The sequence below is a fragment of the Theropithecus gelada genome, chromosome 2, assembly GCF_003255815.1.
Source record: "Theropithecus gelada isolate Dixy chromosome 2, Tgel_1.0, whole genome shotgun sequence".
NCBI lineage: Eukaryota > Metazoa > Chordata > Mammalia > Primates > Cercopithecidae > Theropithecus > Theropithecus gelada.
The window spans coordinates 143257161-143279442 of NC_037669.1; the positions used below are offsets into that span (position 1 = coordinate 143257161).

General features: G+C 41.4%; 1 protein-coding gene across 4 annotated transcripts in view; it reads right to left on the reverse strand.

Moving 5' to 3' along the window:
- GYG1 (glycogenin 1) overlaps positions 1–22282 on the reverse strand; it is a 37372-nt gene that overhangs the window by 9927 nt on the left and 5163 nt on the right. For all 4 annotated transcript variants that reach the window (XM_025375112.1, XM_025375111.1, XM_025375108.1 and 1 more), the window contains exons 3-5: positions 21588–21762; positions 21165–21327; positions 8390–8516 (exon numbers count right to left, since the gene is read on the reverse strand). In XM_025375112.1, coding sequence (XP_025230897.1) covers positions 8390–8516; positions 21165–21327; positions 21588–21762 — 465 coding nt within the window. The remainder of the gene's footprint in view (positions 1–8389; positions 8517–21164; positions 21328–21587; positions 21763–22282) is intronic.

Consider the following 22282-nt stretch of genomic DNA (forward strand, 5'->3'; position numbering starts at 1 on the left):
AAACAAAATAGAGGCTGGGTGTGGTGGTTCACGCCTGTAATCCTAGCACTTTGGGAGGCCCAGGCAGGAAGACTGCCTGAGTTCAGAAGTGTGAGACCAGCGTGGGCAACACAGTGAAACCCCGTCTCTACTAAAATACAAAAAAAAAAAAAACAACTAGCTGGGTATGGCGGTGTGTGCCTGTATTCCCAGCTACTTGGGAGGCGGAGGCAGGAGAATTACTTGAACCGGGAGGAGGTGGAGGTTGCAGTGAGCCAAGACCACACCACTGCACTCTAGCCTGGGCAACAGAGCAAGACTGTGTCTCCAAAAAAAAAAAAACCACCAAAAACAAACAAACAAAAAAACTAAATAAAAGAAAAGCAAAATACTCCACCAATGAATAAGAAGGGGAAATGTTGATGTCAGAAGATAGCACTGAACTGACCTCAACCCAGAGTAAGGATAACCGTAAGATTCACTGACTCACTCCCTGACTTACCACTAAACTACCAGCCAGGAATTAAAAAAAAAAAAAAGAGTTGGGTACACGTCACAATTGTCTGTAAATTACTGAGAGCCATTCATTCTGACCCAGTAATGGGGATTTGTCTCAGCTTGCATACATCTCTTAAAATAAATGTTCTAATTTTAACTTGATAGAATCTCAAAAGGGTCGTCCAGATCACAAGACATAGTTTGAACACAAGCCAGCAATAATACTGCTTATGTTAGCCGTTAAAATTATCCCTGTGACCTGATGTTACCAAAAGATCAGATAGAATTTTCATGACTAGTTTAGTAGTTGAGAAACAGCCAGTAACATGTGGATGAGACTACAGAACTGTTTAGAACAGAAAAGGAACTGGTTTATGACAGCACACACAGGAGCAATTTTACTCCTCACTAAGCTCTTTATGTACATTGTTCAATCAGATACAGAGAAAGACAGCACTGCTTATGCGACACCTCTCTGGGAATCGTGGCAGCAGTGCCAAGCATCCTCTTGCCCGCTTCTGTGGCTCATGTTCTCTATTATGTTGCGACTCACGATCATGCACCTTCTCAGACTCACTTGCACACATGGGCAGAGCCACACACAAGCCCTTCTCCCACAACCAACTGCACACCTCTCCTCTCTCACGCACTCACAATCTAAGTTAGGAGTCACAAACCCAAGTGACCAAGGAGTGGGGCTGATCATAGAGAGGAGGAGTGGACTTGCTGAGGTGGGGCCTGAGGAACATAAGAGGGTGCACATCCCATCACTAGAAGAGAGCTGTTACCCCCAGCAAACAACTGACCAGACACTCATCCAATTTCTTTGCCTTGCCAACTAATCCTCCCAGTAATACCCTGGAACTCAGAACAATGTCAGCACTCAAACCCAGACTTTAATAACCTAGACTAGGTCCTAGTCAACAACATTATTTTCTAGGCTGGCCTCTCTTCACGGACCAGGTCAGAGAAGGACTTACAACACCAGCCACTAGAGAGACTCTCGTGGAGGTAGCATGTCATTCTTAGCCTCTATTGGCTGATTGCTCATTCATTCATTCAGCCAAAACATAACACCTGCCCACAAGCATCTGTGCCTATACACTTTGCCTTCCTTCATGTTACCAAGGATAAACTGTCCCGGCTTTTTTTTTTTTTTTTTTTTTTTTTGAGTCAGAGTCTTGCTCTGTCGCCCAGGCTGGAGTGCAGTGGGCATGATCTCACTGCAAGCTCTGCCTCCCGGGTTCACGCCATTCTCCTGCCTCAGCCTCCTGAGTAGCTGGGACTACAGGCGCCCGCCACCACACCCGGCTAATTTTTTTGTATTTTTAGTAGAGATGGGGTTTGGCTGTGTTAGCCAGGATGGTCTCAATCTCCTGACCTCATGATTCGCCCACCTCGGCCTCCCAAAGTGCTGAGATAACAGGCATGAGCCACTGCGCCCGGCCTGTCCTGGCTCTTATCTGAAGTCAGTCTCTCCACTTGTGTTCTAGGTGCCGTACCCTTTCACCTATCCAAGGACATCACTCCAGTGTCTCCCCTCAGTTTTCTGCATTGTTAATGTCACCGACCCCACCCCCAACATCATTCCTATCAATACAAAAACATGCTGTGGTGACATCTATCTTTACACAACAATCACCGCCACCCTCTCTTGAACCTACATTCCCATCCAGCTGCCACCCCATTAGAGCAGATGCCTCAGAAGAGCTGTGTACATTCACTGCCTCTAATTCTCCTCCTTCATTCTCCTGGACCCACTTCAGTCAGGCTTTCTCCCCCACCACTCCACCAGACGTCCTCCTGCCAAAGTCACCAGGAACCTCCACATTCCACATCCAGTGCCAATTCTCAGTTGTCTTCATATCTGACCTTGTATCTGTGAGCATCTGACACAGACACAGATCACTCCTTCCTCCTTGAAACATTTTCCTTGCTCAGCTTCTGCAATACCACGCTTCCCTGGGTTCCCACATGCCTTGCTGTCTCTTGTTCCTATTCTTCTATTCTCTTGTCCCTATTATCTTCCTGCCGTTGGGTCAATCCTCAGGACCCTTCTACTGATAATCACTCCCTTGGCTACATCATCTTGTCTCATGACTATAAGTATCATTATATGCTGACAACTCTCATATGTTCCAGACTTCTCTCTGGAACTCCTGACTTTTATCTCTACTTAGCTATTTCATACTTTCACTAGGATGCTCATATGCACCTCAAACTTTATACATCTAAAACCTAATACATTCCGTTCATTTCTGACCAATCCCTACCCCTACAAACTTGCTTCCCCCATGTTCTTTCCCATTTCAGGAAATGGTAACTCTATCATTCCAGTGACTTAGACCACAAACCTGTAACAGTCACATTTGACATATCCTACCAAATACCTGATTTTTCCAAAGATATTGGAAACCTAGGTTTTATGTGAAACTCCCTAATTTTTAAAGCATTGACAATTAAGTTTAAAAAAAAAATTCTGTGTAGCAGAAATAAAACATATTTGTGTGATAAATACAGTTTGTGGCCCACAGATTTGAGACTTCTGAGGAAGTTATGTCTTTTTTTTTTTTCCTTTTAGAGACAGTCTTGCTCTATCACCCAGGCTGGAGTGCAGTGGTGCAATCTCAGCTTACTCCAACCTCCGCCTCCCTGGTTCAAGCCATTCTTGTGCCTCAGTCTTCTGAGTAGCTGGCATTACAGGCATGCATCACCATGCCCAGCTAATTTTTATATATTTATATATATGTATTTTTTTTTAAGTAGTGTCAGGGTTTCAGCATGTTGGCCAGTCTGGTCTCAAACTCCTGACCTCAAGAGAGCCACCCTCCTTGGCCTCCCAAAGAAATTATGTCTTCTTCCACTCAGTCCTCATACCTTTAACTTCCCATGAGCTCCCTCTTCGACTGATATAGCATTCCTCACCCAGACTTCTGCCCATGCGATCTTACTCCTTGTGCCCTTTTTGCTATTGTCAGAGCAGCATCCAAAGGCTGGGTTGGGTCTGATATGGAAGCTTTTCTCTTGGTGATAAAGACTTAGGTAGGGCACCAGAATATGCAGCAGTGAGATCTGAGGACAGATCATCTGATAGAGATAAACACTTCAGATGAGGTCAGAATGACCAGACAGCCACACTGTGAAATGGGGCCCCACTATCACCAAGAAAGAGGGAACAAGACATCTGTGCAACCACTGCTTGATTCTTCTTCTTAACACTCGAACCATGACAGACTGTGCCATGTGCCATACAAGAAACTGTACATCTAAGCAGTGGCTAAGTGGGTTAGACTCCAAGCTCCCTTATTCATCTTTGAGGCCTTGAGTGAGCTGAAAGTGTGGCACAAGGTACATGCTCCAGGTTCGCCAACCGAATGAACGACCAGCAGGCCAACAAATGGCTGGAGAAAAAGAGTGACCCAAACTCTTTCTGAGTCAGCCTCAAGGTTCAGTGAATATGTATGAGTGTGAAAAGAAATGAAAACAGACTTCCAATAACAATAGTTACGTGGAGAGTTAGAGCCAAGGACGTGTCTCAGGGAGCGAAGAAAAATAACCAAATCAGAACTACACAGGGACAACAGAATTCACAACACTAAAGGTTTAATTCCTTTGGGGAAAATATTGATAAATAGGGTTGATAAGGTCTTAGTGAATGAGTCTGATTCTTAAAAAAGAAAGAAATATGAGTATCTTCAGAAATGTTTAAAAGAGTAAAATAAATGAAAAAATATTTAATTCTCATTAGGCCAGGTCTCTGGTCATATCTAAACTCAAGTAAAGGGTAAAACAAAATATTTATATGGAAAGTACTGGGTTAATGAGACTTTGTACTCAATCAATTTGACCAATTAATTTATGTAGTGGTTTGAAGCAATACCAGAGAATTCTGTCTCTCTGCTTTAAGGTGTGTTTTATATAACATGAGATTCCTAGACAGCTTTTAGTCAGTGGATATAATAGAAAGCAAAAATGGAACTAAACGATTTTTAAAAGACTAATAAGATTTTTTGTTTGCAGTACTATGCACAAACCAAAGTATATGCTATCTGGATGAAACAAAACCTTCATTTAGAGAAAACTTAAAAAAAAAAAAATTATTAGAAGCCTAAGAAATCTACTAAATATCCCAAACATTATGCTAGGCACTTTCAAAAATATTATTAATAAATGCATTTATGAGCTGGGCACAGTGGCTCATGCCTATAATCCCAGCACTTTGGGAGGCTGAAGTGGGAGATCACTTGAACCTAGGAGTAAGACCAGTCTGGGCAACATGGCAAAACCCTGTCTCTATGAAACACACACACACACAAATTAACTGAGCATGGTGGCACATGCCTGTAGTCACAGCTACTCATCAGGAGACTGAGGCAGGAGGATCGCTTGACTCAGGAGGTCCAGGCTATAGTGAGCAGTGATTGTGCCACTGCACTCTAGCCTAGGCAACAGAGCAAGACCCCATCTCAAAAAAATGCAATGCATTTATGATTTGTTTTCTGATGCAATACTACAAACTAACTTAAAAATTACTAAACCAAACATTTTAGTTTTCAAATTATGCTGTGTTAAAAAGGATCTTCCCTTACAAAAACAATACTAATTCTGTTTTTTTATATTTGAGTAGTCATTCGAAGTGATAAAACTATTAAAGTTTGTTTCCTTTATCTTTTGTTCTAACCAAATGGTACAGAGAGAAAGGCACTAGATGTGCTGCTTTGTGGCTTAAATTCATATTAAGTTTGCTTTATACCAGGGCATCCTTTAGCTGAAGCTTCATGTAAGACCAAAGGCCACGATGTTCTAGATATCCAAGACTCTAAGATTCTGGGGTGTCTAAATACTGCTTTGGGGACATCCTAGTACATGGTTATTTGGAGTTGGTGACACAAACACTCCATTCTTTCTTCCATGAAGCCGAAGTTGCTCCAGACCACTCCATGGTCTCTGATTCCACCTGCCACCACCCATGCTGTCCTAGGAAAGGCCAGCATACTATAGGGCTACTTAGTCCTGGAGACCACCAAGGTTATTCTGAACCCAAGGGTAGGCCTTCAAATTCACAGGGATCTCTGGAGAGTAGCAATGATGACCGAAATGCTTGTAATGGATTACTTTCATTTAAAAAACATTTGGACCACAATTTTATATTAACTTACAATAAAAAAGAAATGTAACCACCTGTACCTTTTCAGTCTTGCCCAAATATAAAAGAATATAAGGAAAAATGTCTCTGGATGGGTCTCCACAAGAAAAGCAAATATATTTTCTGGCAGAGGGAAGGGAAAATGAGTTCTCTGATCTGGTTTAAATATTCAATAGGCAGCAATGGGCGAGACAAAGCATGGCTCTGAGTAGCCTTATCACAGAAACGTGGAGTTGAACCCCACAAGAGCGAGGTGCACAGAAGCAGCAGCATCTCCGGCTGGCCCTGGGTCAGCTGAAATCTGCCTGATGGACGGAGTTGCTCCCAACTTTCCCAGTGTGTCATATTCTCTATGGTTACAATAAACCCAGGGGATTTCCAAAATTAGCACTCACTCATTGAGCCAGGAAGAAGAAAACCATCCTGTTTCAGTAATTTAGATCTCAAACTGGATTTTTGGGGGCAATTCATTTGGAAGATATAAAATCAACTGGGTTCTTGAGAGAGAAAGGCCAAGGTTCTAGCAAATTAAGTCTGTCTTACTCCTCAAAACTTAACTCTGCTTCATCTGCTTCTTGTGTGTTAAAATAAAAGTACTGCAAGCAGTGTCTGCATAAACCAGGCTATCCCCGAAACGTACAATGTGCTCAATGGTAGTAAGGTGGAAAACAGATGGAGTTAAACAGAACCACACACTCACTGTGCAAGACCGAGTGGAATAGTCACAGTATTCAAAAGTCTTTCTCCTCTGCACTGTCATCTTTTTGCTTGCTAAACTGAATTTAATCAATTGAACTATAAGCAAATGTCCTATTATAGACAAATTCAGCTCTAGGGGCCATACTGTCACGGTTTGCAGGAACACTATTCAAACTAGCAGGGTTATAAGTAAGGATTAAAATGGATCAGGTTCACATTTCCATGTGAGACAGGTTTGTATTTTACAAGGCCAAGGACTGAGAGGTGAAAATAATGCTTCTCCTATTCGTCCCCTGACAGTGAATCCTGTTGTTTGCTTTCCTCAGAACACAGCTGGTGTGTCTAAGAGTCTGCTTGTTCCCATTGTACAAAGGGAAGAGAATGTAATATGTTGGAGACATACGCCAAGGGAACAGTTAGGGAGGAAAGAACACAAGATGCTTCTAATCCTTATCTGGAGGACGTTGATAGAGTCTTCCCAGAAAAGAACAGAAAAGGAAACATTGCTGCTACAAAAAGCCAGACATGCTCATTACTGTGGTGTAAGACTTATGGAAAGCACTTTGGATAATGAAATATGAGGAGTGAAAGGCTCTTTGTTTTCCGCTAACTCAGGAATGTCCATATGGGACAGAGATTGGCCCAACTCAGTGAAGGGCTTTGCTGCTCACGACTGTCTCAGGATCAACCTGACAGCTAGGCCCCTGTTCAAGAAATCTAAATCATCCTCTTAGTTAAACACAAATGAGTCAGAGGCTAAATAATAGGATCCTGTCCCTAACAGTGAGGTAAACATTGCAACAAGGCTGTATTAGCTGTAAGGTGTATCAGAACTACACCAGAGGCCAGGAGCAGTGGCTCACGCCTGTAATTCCAGCACTTTGGGAAGGCAAGGTGGGCAGATCACCTGAAGTCAAGAGTTCAAGGCCAGCCTGGCCAATGTGGTGAAACCCAATCTCCACTAAAAATACAAAAATTAGCCATGTGTAGTGGCGCATGCCTGTAATCCCTGTTACTAGGGACGCTGAGGCAGGAGAATCACTTGAACCCTGAGGCAGAGGTTGCAGTGAGCCAAGATCATGCCACTGCACTCCGGCCTGGGCAACAAAGTGAGACTTTGACTCAAAAAAACAAAAAAAACTGCACCAGGGACTGTGCTAAACAAGCACATTACCAAAAACAACAAATGTCCACTGAGCACTTTATATGTATTAATTTGCTTCATCCTCCTGACAACCCTGTGAGCTAGGTACTATTTTCTTCCTTGTTTTACATATGGAGGAGCTGAGGCACCAAGTCTTAAGTCATGTAGCAGATAAATGGCAGAGTGAGGACATATGCCCTGCCTTTCTGGTTTATGACACTCTGAACACTATACTGCCTCTCTCAAACAAAAATGACTAACAACCTAACAAGTACTGAGCACTTGGGTAGACCAGGCCCTCTTCTAACCATGCTACATGATGACCTCCCTTAATGCCCACAATAACCCTATGAAGACATGGAGGCAGAAGTTCAGTAAGTAGGCCAAGGTCACCATCCAGGAAGTGGTCACTGCAGGATGTGAAGTGAGGTCATCTAGCTCCAGAGTCCTTACTCTTAGCCACAGCAGCAACACTGCTGCCTGCATCTGGCTTAATCCCCACAACAACTCTGAGGGAGCTTTTAACACCTTTTTGCAGGTGAAGGAAACCAAGGCTCAGCAGACAGTATAGGGAAGACACTGAGTTAGAGCACAAACTCAACTCCTCCAAGTTGTAAGTCTGCAGAGCTTAAGAGTCTTGTGTTTTTGACCATGACACATGAATAACTTACCAGAGGGCCATGAACCCCAGAAACTGATGGGAACCTTGTCCCAAAGGCAGCTAAGTACCCTAGGGTCAAGCACAAGGCAATCAATAACATCAAGGTTTCTCCCCGCTGCAGCCACGGTTCTTATAAGAGAAACTTTCCTCAAAGTATCTACCTGTTATTTCCCTCAGAATGACAATGAGGCAGCCCCCAAATTTTACACCCCCCTTCTCTTCCCTCAACATCTCCAACAATAGTTAAACCATTTGCACTTACACTTTAAATGCTGGGAGGTAGGAGTATATAGAGATGCTGCTGAGGTTATAAATAAAGGGCAGGTGTTTTCTGATATCTCTTGTTGCCCAGCTACTAAAAAATGTGTTCAGTATGCCTTGGTCCCCACCTAAAAGAAAAAAATATATAAATTAGTTAACAGATCTCTATGACAGTTTAAGAATTTTATAGGAGCACATAACTGGACCTTTAAAAATAGACACTAATTCCATTTTTATTTTATTTTTTTTCTGAGATGGAGTCTCGCTCTGTCACCCAAGCTGGAGTACAATGGCACAATCTCAGCTCACTGCAACCTCTGTCTCCTGGGTTTAAGCAGTTCTCCTGTCTAAGCCTCCTGAGTAGCTGGGACTACAGGTGCATGCCACCACGCCAGACTAATATTTGTACTTTTAGTAGAGATGGAGTTTCACCATGTTGGCCAGGCTGGTCTCGAACCCCTGATCTCACGTGATACACCCGCCTTGACCTCCCAAAATGCAAGGACTACCGGCATGAGCCATCACGCCTGGCCCCCATTTTTTAATAAGTTCCTTGACACGCCAATTGAAAACATTTTAGGGAGTGGCCATTTCCCTGATTTAACTCATTAATTCAACCAGTATCTATTGAGCAGCTACTATGTATCAGATACTGTACTAGGCAGTGCAGAGTCAACAGTGCACAAAGAGATATGGTCACTGTCTTCACAAGGGTCAGGTGGGAGACACCAATAGCAGCAAATCAAGTCAACAAACATCGCACAGATGGAGATGAATGCAGTGAAGGAATGTACATGGTACTACAGGCACACACAGAAGTGGCTTGAGCGACATCTGATGGGTGAAGGAAGGCTTCCGCGAGCAAGTTGTGTTTAAGCCAGTATCTGAGGGGTGCACAGGCACACCCGAAAAATGCAGATGGGGGAAAGACAGGGCACAGTGTTCCAGGCAGAACAAAAACAGCGCACACCACAGACCTGTGGTGGGCAGGAGCATGAGGCTATGGATAGAAGGCCTGGAAGGTGGCCTAAGTGGACTCGGCGGGAATCAATTGCATGACACCAGGTGAGTCTCAGAGAAGGCGGCAGGGACCAGACCACATAGGGATCAGGTTTTACACTTTATTTCCAGTTAAAGATTTCAGACTTTCCCCTGAGTGTAATAGGACAAAAAGAATCAAAAAGTAAAAAAGAGCAAACTGGAACAACGGAATTGTTTTCCAGGGCCCACAACTGTTGGCTTATCAACAGAGGGCCCACAAGGCCACGTTAACCCTATGGTGCACTCTCCCACCACTGACCAAAAGTCTCTGGGCAGATCCTGCTCAGTCACCACTGTGGCCAGCGCCAGCTACAATGATACAGCAAAGTGTCTGCTCAGTCCTTGGGGTTCCTGGACTTCATATCTTCCTCAGAAAGTGGGGATCATGGCCACTCATTCAAAAGAAATAAAAACAACACAAGACACATTCTTCCATGTATTTCATGTGCTTTCTATTTTAGACTCATGAGATTTCAGAAAACACGCTCAGAACGAGTCTCCCAAGCAGCAGAACAGGAGTTAACGGTACGTGTGCGTGTGCATGAGCGCATACATGCGAGTGTGTATGGGGATGGCAGGCAGGGAGACACCTGCTCTAAGTGTCAGGAAGGAATACTGCAGTCACTCCTCTCCTCAGCCTCCTTTGCTGAAAAATCCAGCCCCTTTCTCAACATACAACAAGCCCAGCTGGCTGTCATCGCTATTCAATTATCCTTAGTTTTCAAGGAGACTTCAAAAATCTAGAGCTCTATTTAATTTTTGGAGTTAAGTAATAAGATCAGGACTTTAGGTTTAAAGTCCAAGTGTACCTTATCCACCCTCTGCGTATTCTATCCTTTCCAAATACCTTCAATCAACTCTAAGAATCAAAGGCATTCACTGATTGTCTATGAGGAACGCCCTCCTTAAACAGCACCCCTGACAGGTCTGTGTTCCTCAAGGGACGAACAACAGAAAATCAGTTTCACTCTTATAAGTTCTAAAGGACAATAAAGATGGCAACAGAATATGCTTCACTGTTACAAAAATGCAATGGACTCAACGTTTAGATACCCCCGAATTCCTACACTGAAATCCTAACCCCAAAGTTGATGGTACCTGGAGTGACGCCTTCGGAAGGTGATTAGGTCATGAGGGCTCTGCCCTCATGCATAGGATTTGTGCTCTTATAAAAGAGGCCCGGCCGGGCGCGGTGGCTCAAGCCTGTAATCCCAGCACTTTGGGAGGCCGAGACGGGCGGATCACGAGGTCAGGAGATCGAGACCATCCTGGCTAACACGGTGAAACCCCGTCTCTACTAAAAAATACAAAAAAAAAAACTAGCCGGGCGAGGTGGCGGGCGCCTGTAGTCCCAGCTACTCGGGAGGCTGAGGCAGGAGAATGGCGTGAACCTGGGAGGCGGAGCTTGCAGTGAGCTGAGATCTGGCCACTGCACTCCAGCCTGGGTGACAGAGCAAGACTCCGTCTCAAAAAAAAAAAAAAAAAAAAAAAGAGGCCCAAGAGAGGTCCCTCACCTCTTCTGCCACATGCAGCAGTTATAACAAAAAAATAAATAAATAAAAAAGCTGTCTATGACCCAGGAAATTGGCCCTCTCCAGATACTGAATATGCTGCACCTTAATCTTGGAATTCCCAGCCTCTAGAACTGTGAGAAATATTATTTCTTCTATAAGCCATTTAATCTATGATATTTCATTATAGCAGCCTCAATAGACTAAGACAATGGACAGACATGAGAACTAAAGACAATTTTAGCTATATAGGCAAATGAATGTATTTTGAGGCACAAACTATCGAAGCCAAAACATCATGCCATTCATTAAAGGCTTATTTTGGATTCCACAAAGATACCCCAAATGTGGGACTAGACACTAATGGCTGAGGTACAGAGGCCTGAAGTCTTAACTAATTTCCTTTCACACATAATCATCAAAATACTGCCAATCAGTTCCATGGGAACAGAAAAAAAAGCTAAGGAAATGTTCATAGCAGCTTTGTTCATAATAGTACAAACTGAAAACAGCTCCAATGTCACTCAACAGGTGTATGGATATGGCACATCCATGTGGAATATTTCTCAGCTATAAGATGGAACAAACTAGAGATACAATAACCTGGATGAATCTTAAATTAATTACACTGAGTGAAAAACTCCAATCTCACAAAGTTACATACTATGTAATTTCACTTATATAACATCAAATAATAAAATTACAGAGATAGGAAGCAAATTAATGGTTGCCAGGGGAGAGGGAAAGAATGAGAGATGCAGTTGTGGCTGTAAAAGAATACGACGGGCCAGGAGCAGTGGCTCATGCTTATAATCCCAGCACTTTGGGAGGCTGAGGCGGGCGGATCACGATGTCAGGAGTTCAAGACCAGCCTGAACTATATGGTGAAATCCCGTCTCTACTAAAAATACACAAATTAGCTGGGCGTGGTGGCACACACCTGTAGCCCCAGCTACTTGGGAGGCTGAGGCAGAATAGCTGGAACCCGGGAGGCAGAGGTTGCAGTGGGCTGAGATCACACCACTGCACTCGAGGCGAGGTGACAAAGTGAGACTTCATCTCAAAAAAAAAAAAAAACAGAATATGATGAAGGTTCTTGTGATGGAACTACTCTGCATCTTGACTATGGTGGTGGTCACACCAATCCACATATGTGATAAAGTTGCATAAAAACCAAAAGTGCATATATACACACGTATACACATAGAAAAGGGAATACATACAAAACTGGTGAAATCTGAGTGAGATTGGTGGATTGTTCCAATGTCAATCTCCTGGTTGGGGTGACACATTTTAGTTATACAAGGTATTACCATTGGGAGAAAACAGATGAAGCGTACATGGGATCTCTCTGTATTATTTCTTACAGCTGCATGGAAATCTACAGTTCTCTCAAGATGAACAGGTTTTTAAAAAACTCTTACAATTAACGTGCAAAATACAATCAGGAATTAGCTGCTAAATTCCACAAGAACAGAGATTATGGCTTTTTGCTTACCATTATAATGCTAACATGTAGCAGAATGCCTTACACTTAGCAAATTATTTATGGAATGAATGCAAGAATCTTGAAAATACTCTGTAACAGCAGAAAAAATTTAAACGACTTACATTCTACCACACAGGAATAGTTAGGATATTGTAATACTAACTACTCATGGAATATTATTCAGCAATTAAAACTAATGTCTATAAAGACAACATCAGTACACTGTGTTATATAAAGATATACAGCTACATACATTGTGATTAAAACTAAGAACATAAACATTAATGAACATTTATATTAAAAGAAAGTAAATAAAATAATTGCATTAGGAGATTGGTATAATAGATGTTCCTTCCCCCCTAGTTTTCCTAATATTATATTACTCTTGTAATGCTAAAATATTAGTAATACAACTAGAGGCAAGAATGAGAACTGTGCTTAGACCTTTTCTTTCTAAATATTCTTTACTTTTAATTTTTATTATGAAGCATACTACCAAAAGAAAAATATGTATAGGTTATAAAGGATTATTAATAATAAAACTCTACACATTTATCCCATTTGAGAACCTGGACACTGTAAGACCTTTAACTGAAGCAATTCCACTTAAAATGACTAACAGCTACTCATAATGCAGTAAAGAAATCTAATTCCATGGAGGCCTAAATCGTAGTTGTAAAGTAGAACTTCCAAATCCGACCTGTGTGAGCCTGGGAAACAGGAGTCAGAGCTGCTGATCCCTCAAAGTCCCTGGCTGGCTGCCTTTGGCCACAACAGGCCGTTTCTGTTTACCCTCAGGTACCCTACAAACATCATCTGCCCATCAGCTGTGTGCCACAGGGAGGCTGGGAAGCACTGGTTGTACAGAAAACGAGCAAGGAGGAAGAGAAAAGGCACTGAAGTAGAACTGGTGAATCAACAGTGCCTGTTAAATTGGCAAATCCTGAAACACTCAACAAGAACCTTGGCTCTAGACGGGACAACACAGGTCGTAAAACTTCCAGGGCCACTGACCTCACTATGTGACTACAAAGGTTTATAATTTAGTCCAAAATTGTGGATTAAAAATAAATTAAATACCATCTAGAAGTCTGTAGCTGAATTTTTAAATTCAGCGGTCTAGAAATCTTAACCATCTTTTCCCAAATGCACAGTTCAACATTTCAAGGTCAGGCAAATGTTTTAACTTCATCAGAAAAATCTATGTATGGTGTTACCAGTATCCTCTCTTTAGAAAAATCTTTAAATGATAGCACAGTTCAAAGCAGAATGCAAATCTAGGCACATCTATGTTAAAAAACACACAAGGATGCCCTAAAGACTGCTGAATTTCCATAACAAAAACCCTACAACTTTTGTCCGACACGTTTTAGTCAGACTTCCAGAGGCAGCTTTATTTAATCTGACAGGTTAAGATACTTTTAATCTCACTCATCTCAGAGCCAACAAACATGATTAGCAGGCATCACTAGCAGCTGTGATCCGGTACGCCAGGGTGTGGTAACACAGGTGAGAGACAGGGAGAAAGGAAATGAACAAGGGGCACATTGCATCTGCTTTGCGAACAAAAGCAAGTATCTCATTCTGAATCATCCTTCCACCCAGCTGCCCAAACGCTACGTAATCACCTTGCAACTACAGACTTGATACTTTCTGTCTTTTAAGCAGGGTCACATACCTGGTAACCATGGACACACCACAGCATTGATCAGAAACTGGGACTATTTGTTTCCTAAGACAGAAACAGAATTAAGTGGTGTCTTTTTAAATCTGTGCATTTGTTCAATGCTCGTGTACTTTGCGTGCTCTTCCATAGTTTGCTGGCAGCTGGCTTGTCTACTGTGGGTAACAGGGCAGTGAGTTAATTCTGATTTAGACATGAGCCCCAGCATCTCAGTCAAAGGAATGCTCCCCCTATAATAGTGCTCCTCAAGCTGTGGCCTGGGTTCCAGCAGCATGGGCATCACCTGGGAGCTTGAGAGCAGTGCAGACTGTTGAGCCCCACCCGACCTACAGAATCAGAAGCCACATTTTAATCCCTAGGGAATTTGTCTGCATATTAAAATTTGAGCAGCACTACAATCTTTCGAAGAATGACTTTATTATAACAAAGGAAAATAACTCTTAAAAATGTCATTTCTATAAAAATGTCTAACATTATATAAATTTGGTATTCACATAATAGGAAGATTCAGATAGGTTCCAACTCTCAGATACTTCAAAATCCAAAAGGGGACAGATGCACAAAGTAAATAAAGTAAAAGGTCAGGCATGGTGACTCACACCTGTAATCCCAGCACTTTGGGAGGCCGAGGCGGGTGGATCACCTGAGGTCAGGAGTTCAAGACCAGTCTGGCCAACATGGTGAAACCCCATTTCTACTAAAAATACAAAAATTAGCTGGGCATGGTGGCAGGCACCTGTAATCCCAGCTACTCAGGAGGCTGAGGCAGGAGAATCACTTGAACCCAGGAGACAGAGGTTGCAGTGAGCCGAGATCCGAGATCGCATCATTGCACTCCAGCCTGGGCAACAACAGCGAAATTCTGTCTCAAAAAAAAAAAAAAAAAAAAAAAAAAAAAAAATTTAAAGTAAAATGTGCTTTATACTATAACTGAGCGAGAAACAAGGACTGACACGAACACGTGACTCACCTCTATCTATTTATTAATTTATTGAGACAGTCTCGCTCTGTCACCCAGGCTGGAGTGCAGTGGTGCGACCTCAGCTCACTGCCTCTGCTTCCAGGGTTCACGTGATTCTCCCACCTCAGTCTCCCAAGAAGCCAGGACTACAGGCACATGCCACTACACCCAGCTAATTCTTGCATTTTTAGTAGAGACAGGGTTTAATCATTTTGGCCAGGCTGGTCTGGAACTCCTGACCTCAAGTGATTCGCCTGCCTCGGCCTCCCAAAGTGTTGGAATTACAGGCGTGAGCCACTGCACCTGGACACTTTTTTTTTAAAACTAACTTCCTACAAAATGCTTGGCAGATATAATCATTTCTGCCTATAGTGAGCATGCTAAGGATTAATAAATTACAGCTTATGAAAGCCCAGCTCTTGGGGATATTTTTATGAGATTTACTGAGGATCATTAGATTAACCCAAGGTGGCTTATGGAAATCCAGGCACTTGGAGCTTGGGCCCCAGCATCACTGCATCTCACTGGCCTCAACCCATTTAAGCCAAGAATAACTGATTTCTTTTACTACTTCATGTTATAGCTTTTGTTTTTCACTATTTTGTTAAAAGATTATTAAGTATCAAGCTATTAATTATTACATACATGCAAGGAAACATTTATTCTTGGCTTAAATGTCAGTTTCTCAGTCGAAGGCAGGTCCTCCTAGTCTGGACTCTTAGTACTCTGAACTTACTAGAATCATGATTACATAACTGTGTACTAGTTGTTAAATGTCTGTAAGGTCTCAGAATATAAACTTTATAGAGGCAGGAATAAAATGTGTATTACTTACCAGTCTATTTTTGTCCCTTAAATTTAGGATTTTTCCCAGATTAGAAATTAAAATGATGTTTGAAATAATGAATGAACCTACTACAGAAATACAGGTGACAGTAACACTTCTCAAAGTACTTCCAGACTCCATAAAACAATGCACGCCGATGAACTGTGCTGCTGATTTTAAATGACAAAGTATTTTTAGGTATTTTGGATCAGAGGGGAGGAATAGTAGCAATAGAGATAGAAGACTTGAGCCTCCATTCCTTCATTTGTAAAATGACGAATATACCAGCTGCTCTGTCTACTCAGAAAAATTACTTAATTAACCTGACATAAAGCCAAGGTAATAAGGATCTTCCTCCATCCTGTATCATTCTCAGGACACATACTCAAGAATGCTGCCATGTGAGAGAACTGGGAATGGAAAAGCCACCCCCCACCACCAGCACCCACCCCACCTCTCCTCCCCGCAACACATAGCCCAACCAGAGCTCAGAAGGACCCTGGTTCAGACCTGACTTTGCCTCAGCTCAGGGACACCAGGCAAGCTGCTGTCCTGAACTGTAACAATGGCAGGTCCCCAGTGCTAGCTAGATAGTAGGCTCTCAACGAGTATTTGTTATATGAATGGATGTATGAATGCTTACCTCACAGGACTGTTGAGAAATAAGTGAAAAAGTAGGTAAAATGACCAGCATAAGAGCCTGCACACATATAACACATTAGTCGCTTCCTCCTCCTCTATTTCTCACAGGGTCATGATCTCTGACCCTGTGTGCTCATCAATTTTGCCACTACATGTTATGGCTTTTGCTTTTCCTCAAGATACTTATTATCTATCAATAAAATGACATAAATGCAAGAGAACATAGTCATTTCCAAAACAACTGATAAATTACTAGAACAGGCAGCCTAGTGCTTAGGTGGCTGGGGGAAGTCACCATGGTAAGATAACTGTCCAGGCCGACCTATCAAGTCAGGGAACCAAGTGAAGCACACCAAAATCTCTGAGCTCATTTGGTTTGGACAAGACAAGTACTATCTTGAAATATCTCAGTCCTTCATTCTTTTTTTGGGCAGGTCCAACATGAAGCCTAATTAACTACAAAGATTTTAAAACCTAGCTCTGGGGTCAATTTTACGCTTTAATAGAATGTAGCACCAAATCATTTCTGTTAAAACATTATTTCAAAACATTACTGTATTCTGCTTATGGGACTCAATGACCACTTAGAATTTGGAACACACAAATATAATGATCTCAAAGCGGATCCTGGACTCTACTTAAATAAATCATACCTAATATTCTGCCACTAATTTATTCTATACTACGTTTTCTTCTTTCTAGAAATTCAACTACAGACCAAAATTCCAGTACACCAATCAAAAGTTTAGGATATTTACATTGCAGTAATCAAAATGAGTATGTTTTTTAGGAATATTCCAAATTAGAAAATATGAATTCCTCTGACCTAGGTTTTTGAAACTGACACATACAGACCAAATAGACAACAATTTTTAAGCACTCAACCCTTCAACTATACAAGCACTCTTAAGATACATTAGTCACAAGGGAAAAGAAAATAAACCTCAACTTGCATTCAGGTTGATTTTTTCAAATTAAGAGTCAAGTTCATCAGCCTCATTTCACCGATGTGGCGGAAGCAAAACTGATTAGAACCTAGAATATAACGATCTCTCTCTTCCCCTCTTACTGCTAACATGCCCTGAAGTTAACTTTATCTTGTCACATCCTATACAATACTAGTGTATAACTATTTCACAACAGCTATTGTTCAACTTTTCGGGAAATACGTAATTATAGTGATGAAGTAAGTGCCAAGACAGTTTGAAAATACAACAGTATAGAAGCTTGACTCTTCATTATGGAAAATTAGACAGCAGCCATGAATTAGGTATGTAGTCACCAGTTCTAAATTTTAACATTCTAGAATTTTAGAAAGAAAGAGAAGTCAAGGTACCTAGTATGGTTTGCCATATTAGGATTATTCTCTTGGCCAGAGTCACAGAATAGAGAGGTGGAGGGGCTGTGAATAGAGGGCTGGTGATTAGAAGAATGACAGCCACATTCTTTTGCATGAGAAGGGTTGCAAAAGCAGCTGCAAATGCTCAGCCATCAACAGCCTATGTGTCTTGTCAGTGGACACCAGGCCCCACCAGTTTCTGCTGAACACAGGAAAGAGGTTAAAAACATGACCTGCAAGATATTCGCACTGAGATACAGTCATCTGAAAAACTGGTCTGAGCTGAAAATTCTGGGACTTAAAACTGACTATGGGGGTGGTGGAGGGAGAAACTATGGTTGTGAGAAAATGTGGGTAACTGTGAAAGGAACACCTGAAAATGTTCATCAGTGCCTACAGCATGACACCTAACCAAAATTATTTTTTATATAATTCTTAATTTTTAAGATTTACTTTTACTATATTTTTTATATAATAACATATTGAAAACTACAGGCAAAGGTTACTGCCATTAGACAAAGTCATTGTCCATAAAGAAATATTTTATTGCTATCAAGCGTAAGTCCAACACATCTTTATGTCACATGGTTCACACACTGATTCAAGTGGATAGTAAACCCCTCCAGAGAGAAGCAGCCTCCCAAGGTACAGAGTGAGCTTTCTTTGCTAAGTAAAGCTTAACACATATTTCAAGTGAACACAACCTCTGATTTGAGAACTGCTAAATTTCTTCTTCTGCTGAATTTAAACAACATATTGAGAACTGTAAGTTCTCAGCTGCACAGTTGACTTTTTACCTCTTTCAATTTCTATCAACAGAGAAGATTCAGTCCTTCACCACCAATGAGCCAGTAAATGGAATACCTAAGAGGAAGGCCAGCACCTGGAAACCTGCTGCTGAATAATGAAATGTGCTAGAGGCACAGACAGAATCTCATGGTGGTTTCAGATCTTGGCTGAAAAAGCAGAAAGTGCTTCCTAGTCGCACACTTTGCACACATCCAAGCTTCTTAACAAAGAATAGGTTAATTAATTAGTTTCATATTCTCAAATTATAACCTAGATAATTTACCATGGCACACTACTGTTTGGTATCCAGAGTCTTACCTCTCAATAACATTTAATAGTATTCTAGGTTAGAAATTGGATTCTCTTTACATGATTAAAATCATGTGATTTCAGGCAGTTGGCAGGCCACAAGATGTACTTTAGAATGTGATTCTCACTTAATGAAGTTGAAAAGAGTTACACTGAATTTCTGACAGGGTTACACTTACTTCCTTCAAATTAGGAGAAGAGGTGAAGAAAGCTACACTCTGACGGGAAGGTTAAGACAAATAGTGGACTTCTGCTAAAAACACTCTCCTCTTCCTTTTATGCAAAGGTAACTGTTTCCTTATAAGCAGCAGTAATAAGGAATACATCTTTTGAACTTAAATACTAATACAGCTTTCATTCCTTCTATGAAAGGAAAATAGCAGGAGCGAAAATCATGTCAGTAAAGTGAAGAAGTTTCATTTGGTCTTGACCACGGAGAACATTTAACACATTATTATTTTCTTATTTTAAGGTTGCTTAAAACAAGACTTCACTTCTTGTTAGATGCTGCCATACATGATGGTTCAGATACTCCTGCTCTGTTTTAGAGCATGTAGAGAGCAGAGTTTTGCAACCTCAGCACTACTGACATGCTGGGCTAGGTAATTCTTTGCTGTAGGAGATCGTCTTATGCATTGCAGGATGTTTAGCATCCCAGGGCCTCCACTCACCAGATGCCCTTTGCACCCTCCCCCTTCAGTTGTACCAACCAAAAATGTCTTCAGACATTGCCAAATGTCCTTTGGGGGACAAAATCACCCTTGTTTGAGAACTACTAGCTTACAGTGTAAACAAGCTAAATAGTTACATAAAACTGAGACTTAAACTTCCTTATTACTTTCAATTACAATTCATATAGCCACAATTCCCAAATCCTCAGCCAAATAACTAAAAAGAATTCAATTTCTGTGAATAGCAACAATGAAAACCCAATCTCAGTTTTATGTATAATTTGAAATGTTTTAACTTCCAGTATCTTAACCTCAGCAATCTAACAAACTTATAGATCTAATGTTTTCATTTTTCAAGTTTAATATTTTGATTTTTAACTTTCTAACTAATTAATGAAAATGAACCCTCATATCCGCACCCAGGATTGAATCTTTTGTCAAACGAGAAAGGCTGTTTCTGCTATTTCTAAAAGATCTACTTACTGCAAATCTCAGATCTACTCTTGGGACAGGGAGAGAAGGAAAGAAGCCCCCGCTGTGTCTCCAGCAGAGCTCAGGCCTCTGGCCCAACCCCATGTGAATAGCACACAGCACTGTGCTCTGCCACAATGTCACATATCTGATGGTGAGTCACTGCTGGGAGGGTTTCTAAGAGAATGTCCTTCTTCTTCTCTATTCTGGGTCTTTATTCAAAAGAACCATCAAAAATAATTTTTCAAAGAACTCCTTCTGCATATTAACTATTGGTTTTGTCCTGTGTGTTTTTGTTTTTAAAAACACGGCTTGTTATTTCAGAAATTGGCCTGAAACGAAAGCACACTAATTCATTTGATCAACTTCTCCAAAAGATATGAGACCCTATATCACAGACAGAACTGTTGTATAAATATAACTATAAAAACATTTATATGTTATAGAAAATGGATGCTGACTTTGTCAATGTTCTGCTTTTTGGCCCTGCAGATACCTCTGACACACAGCCTTGTAGAGAATGAGAGTTTGGAAGCAAAGATTATTCATATAAACTTTCTATCTTCTTTTTTATGCCACCTGAGAGAATGAGACCCAAATTATCAGGTTTATTCCTCAAGTTTCCATAGTGACAATGCTTAATCCTCCTGGAATGGCCTGTCAAACTCTCTTGAGCTTACATTTACTTAGGTTTAAGACAGATGTTAAAGTTTTTTAGTGTTTTGAATTTTTGAATAATCACAGTACATTTATCATACTCTAAATTAGATACAGGAAGACAACTTAAAGACAATCCTATAAAATTGCCTATCATAGTTTAATCTTTCACATCTATAGAAAAAGATGCATTTACATACACATACATACATACACACACACACACACACACACACACTTCCCAAAAGAGCACAACTTAAAATGCTTGCTCCATCTCTTATACCCTTCAGGCAGAATAAACCACAGCAATTATTTCTGAGAAGAGCAGCCCCTAGAAATAACTAATTATTCACAGCTTATCAGACATGAAGATAGTAGATACATACCATCAAAACTACCTTGCTCAGAAGCAAGATGCAACAGCTGATTATATGTTTCAACTGAAGGCTGATAAACGAAGACTCCGGAATTGAAGCAGTCAGGCCACCCTGGGTCTGGTGCTGCTGACAATTCTTCTCTCTCAAAAAGATCATCAATATTTGCTAGGACCTGATCAAAGGGGAGAAAGAGCATTACAGAAATGTTTTTGCTACAGAATACCCTTCTTATGTTCTCCCTATGTCATCCAACACAAAAGATGGTGACAGCTGTAAGGCAGCCTGGGCCTCCTCTCCTTCATCCCCTGACATATTTCATGACAGTGGTTCTATCTGAACTTTGCTGTCAAGTCTTGACAGCATTCCTCAAATGCCTAATAGGTGTCTATTACCATATATATCTTTCTTTTCTACCCTCAAAGCCACACTCACCAGAGTATCTGCATCCATGAATACACATTTTGAATACTGTGTAAGTGACCAGCAGTGGAGCTTTGTCAGTGTGACACCCAACTCTGGCCTCTTCATTAAGGTTAGATGAGCAGAATCACCACTGTCCAAGACATCTACCATGATGACTTCATCGAAGACTGTCTCTAAAATTTTTCTGTCAAAATAAAATCCAGAAAACCACACTTAGCATCTTTTCAGAACAAGTGACCCACTAATGCAAGACTGATGCTTTATTACCCTCTCCATCAATTACTAGAACAATGTATTGCTTTGTAGAATATGTACCCTTAAATCTGTTCTAATTTTACTCCAGGACAAATTGTGTTTATTTGCATGTCCAGTTAACTTCACTAAAGTAATAAGAACTGCTTATGGTGAGGATGAAATGCGTGTCTTAAAACATTATTATAGGCCGGACGTGGTGGCTCACACCTGTAATCCCTGCATTTTGGGAGGCCGAGGTGGGCGGATCACGTGGTCAGGAGATTGAGACCATCCTGGCTAACACAGTGAAACCCCATCTCTACTAAAAATACAAAAAATCAGCCTGGCATGATGGTGGGTGCCCGTAGCCCCAGCTACTTGGGAGGCTGAGGCAGGAGAATGGCATGAATCCGGGAGGCAGAGCTTGCAGTGAGCCGACATCGCGCCCCTACACTCCACCCTGGGTGACA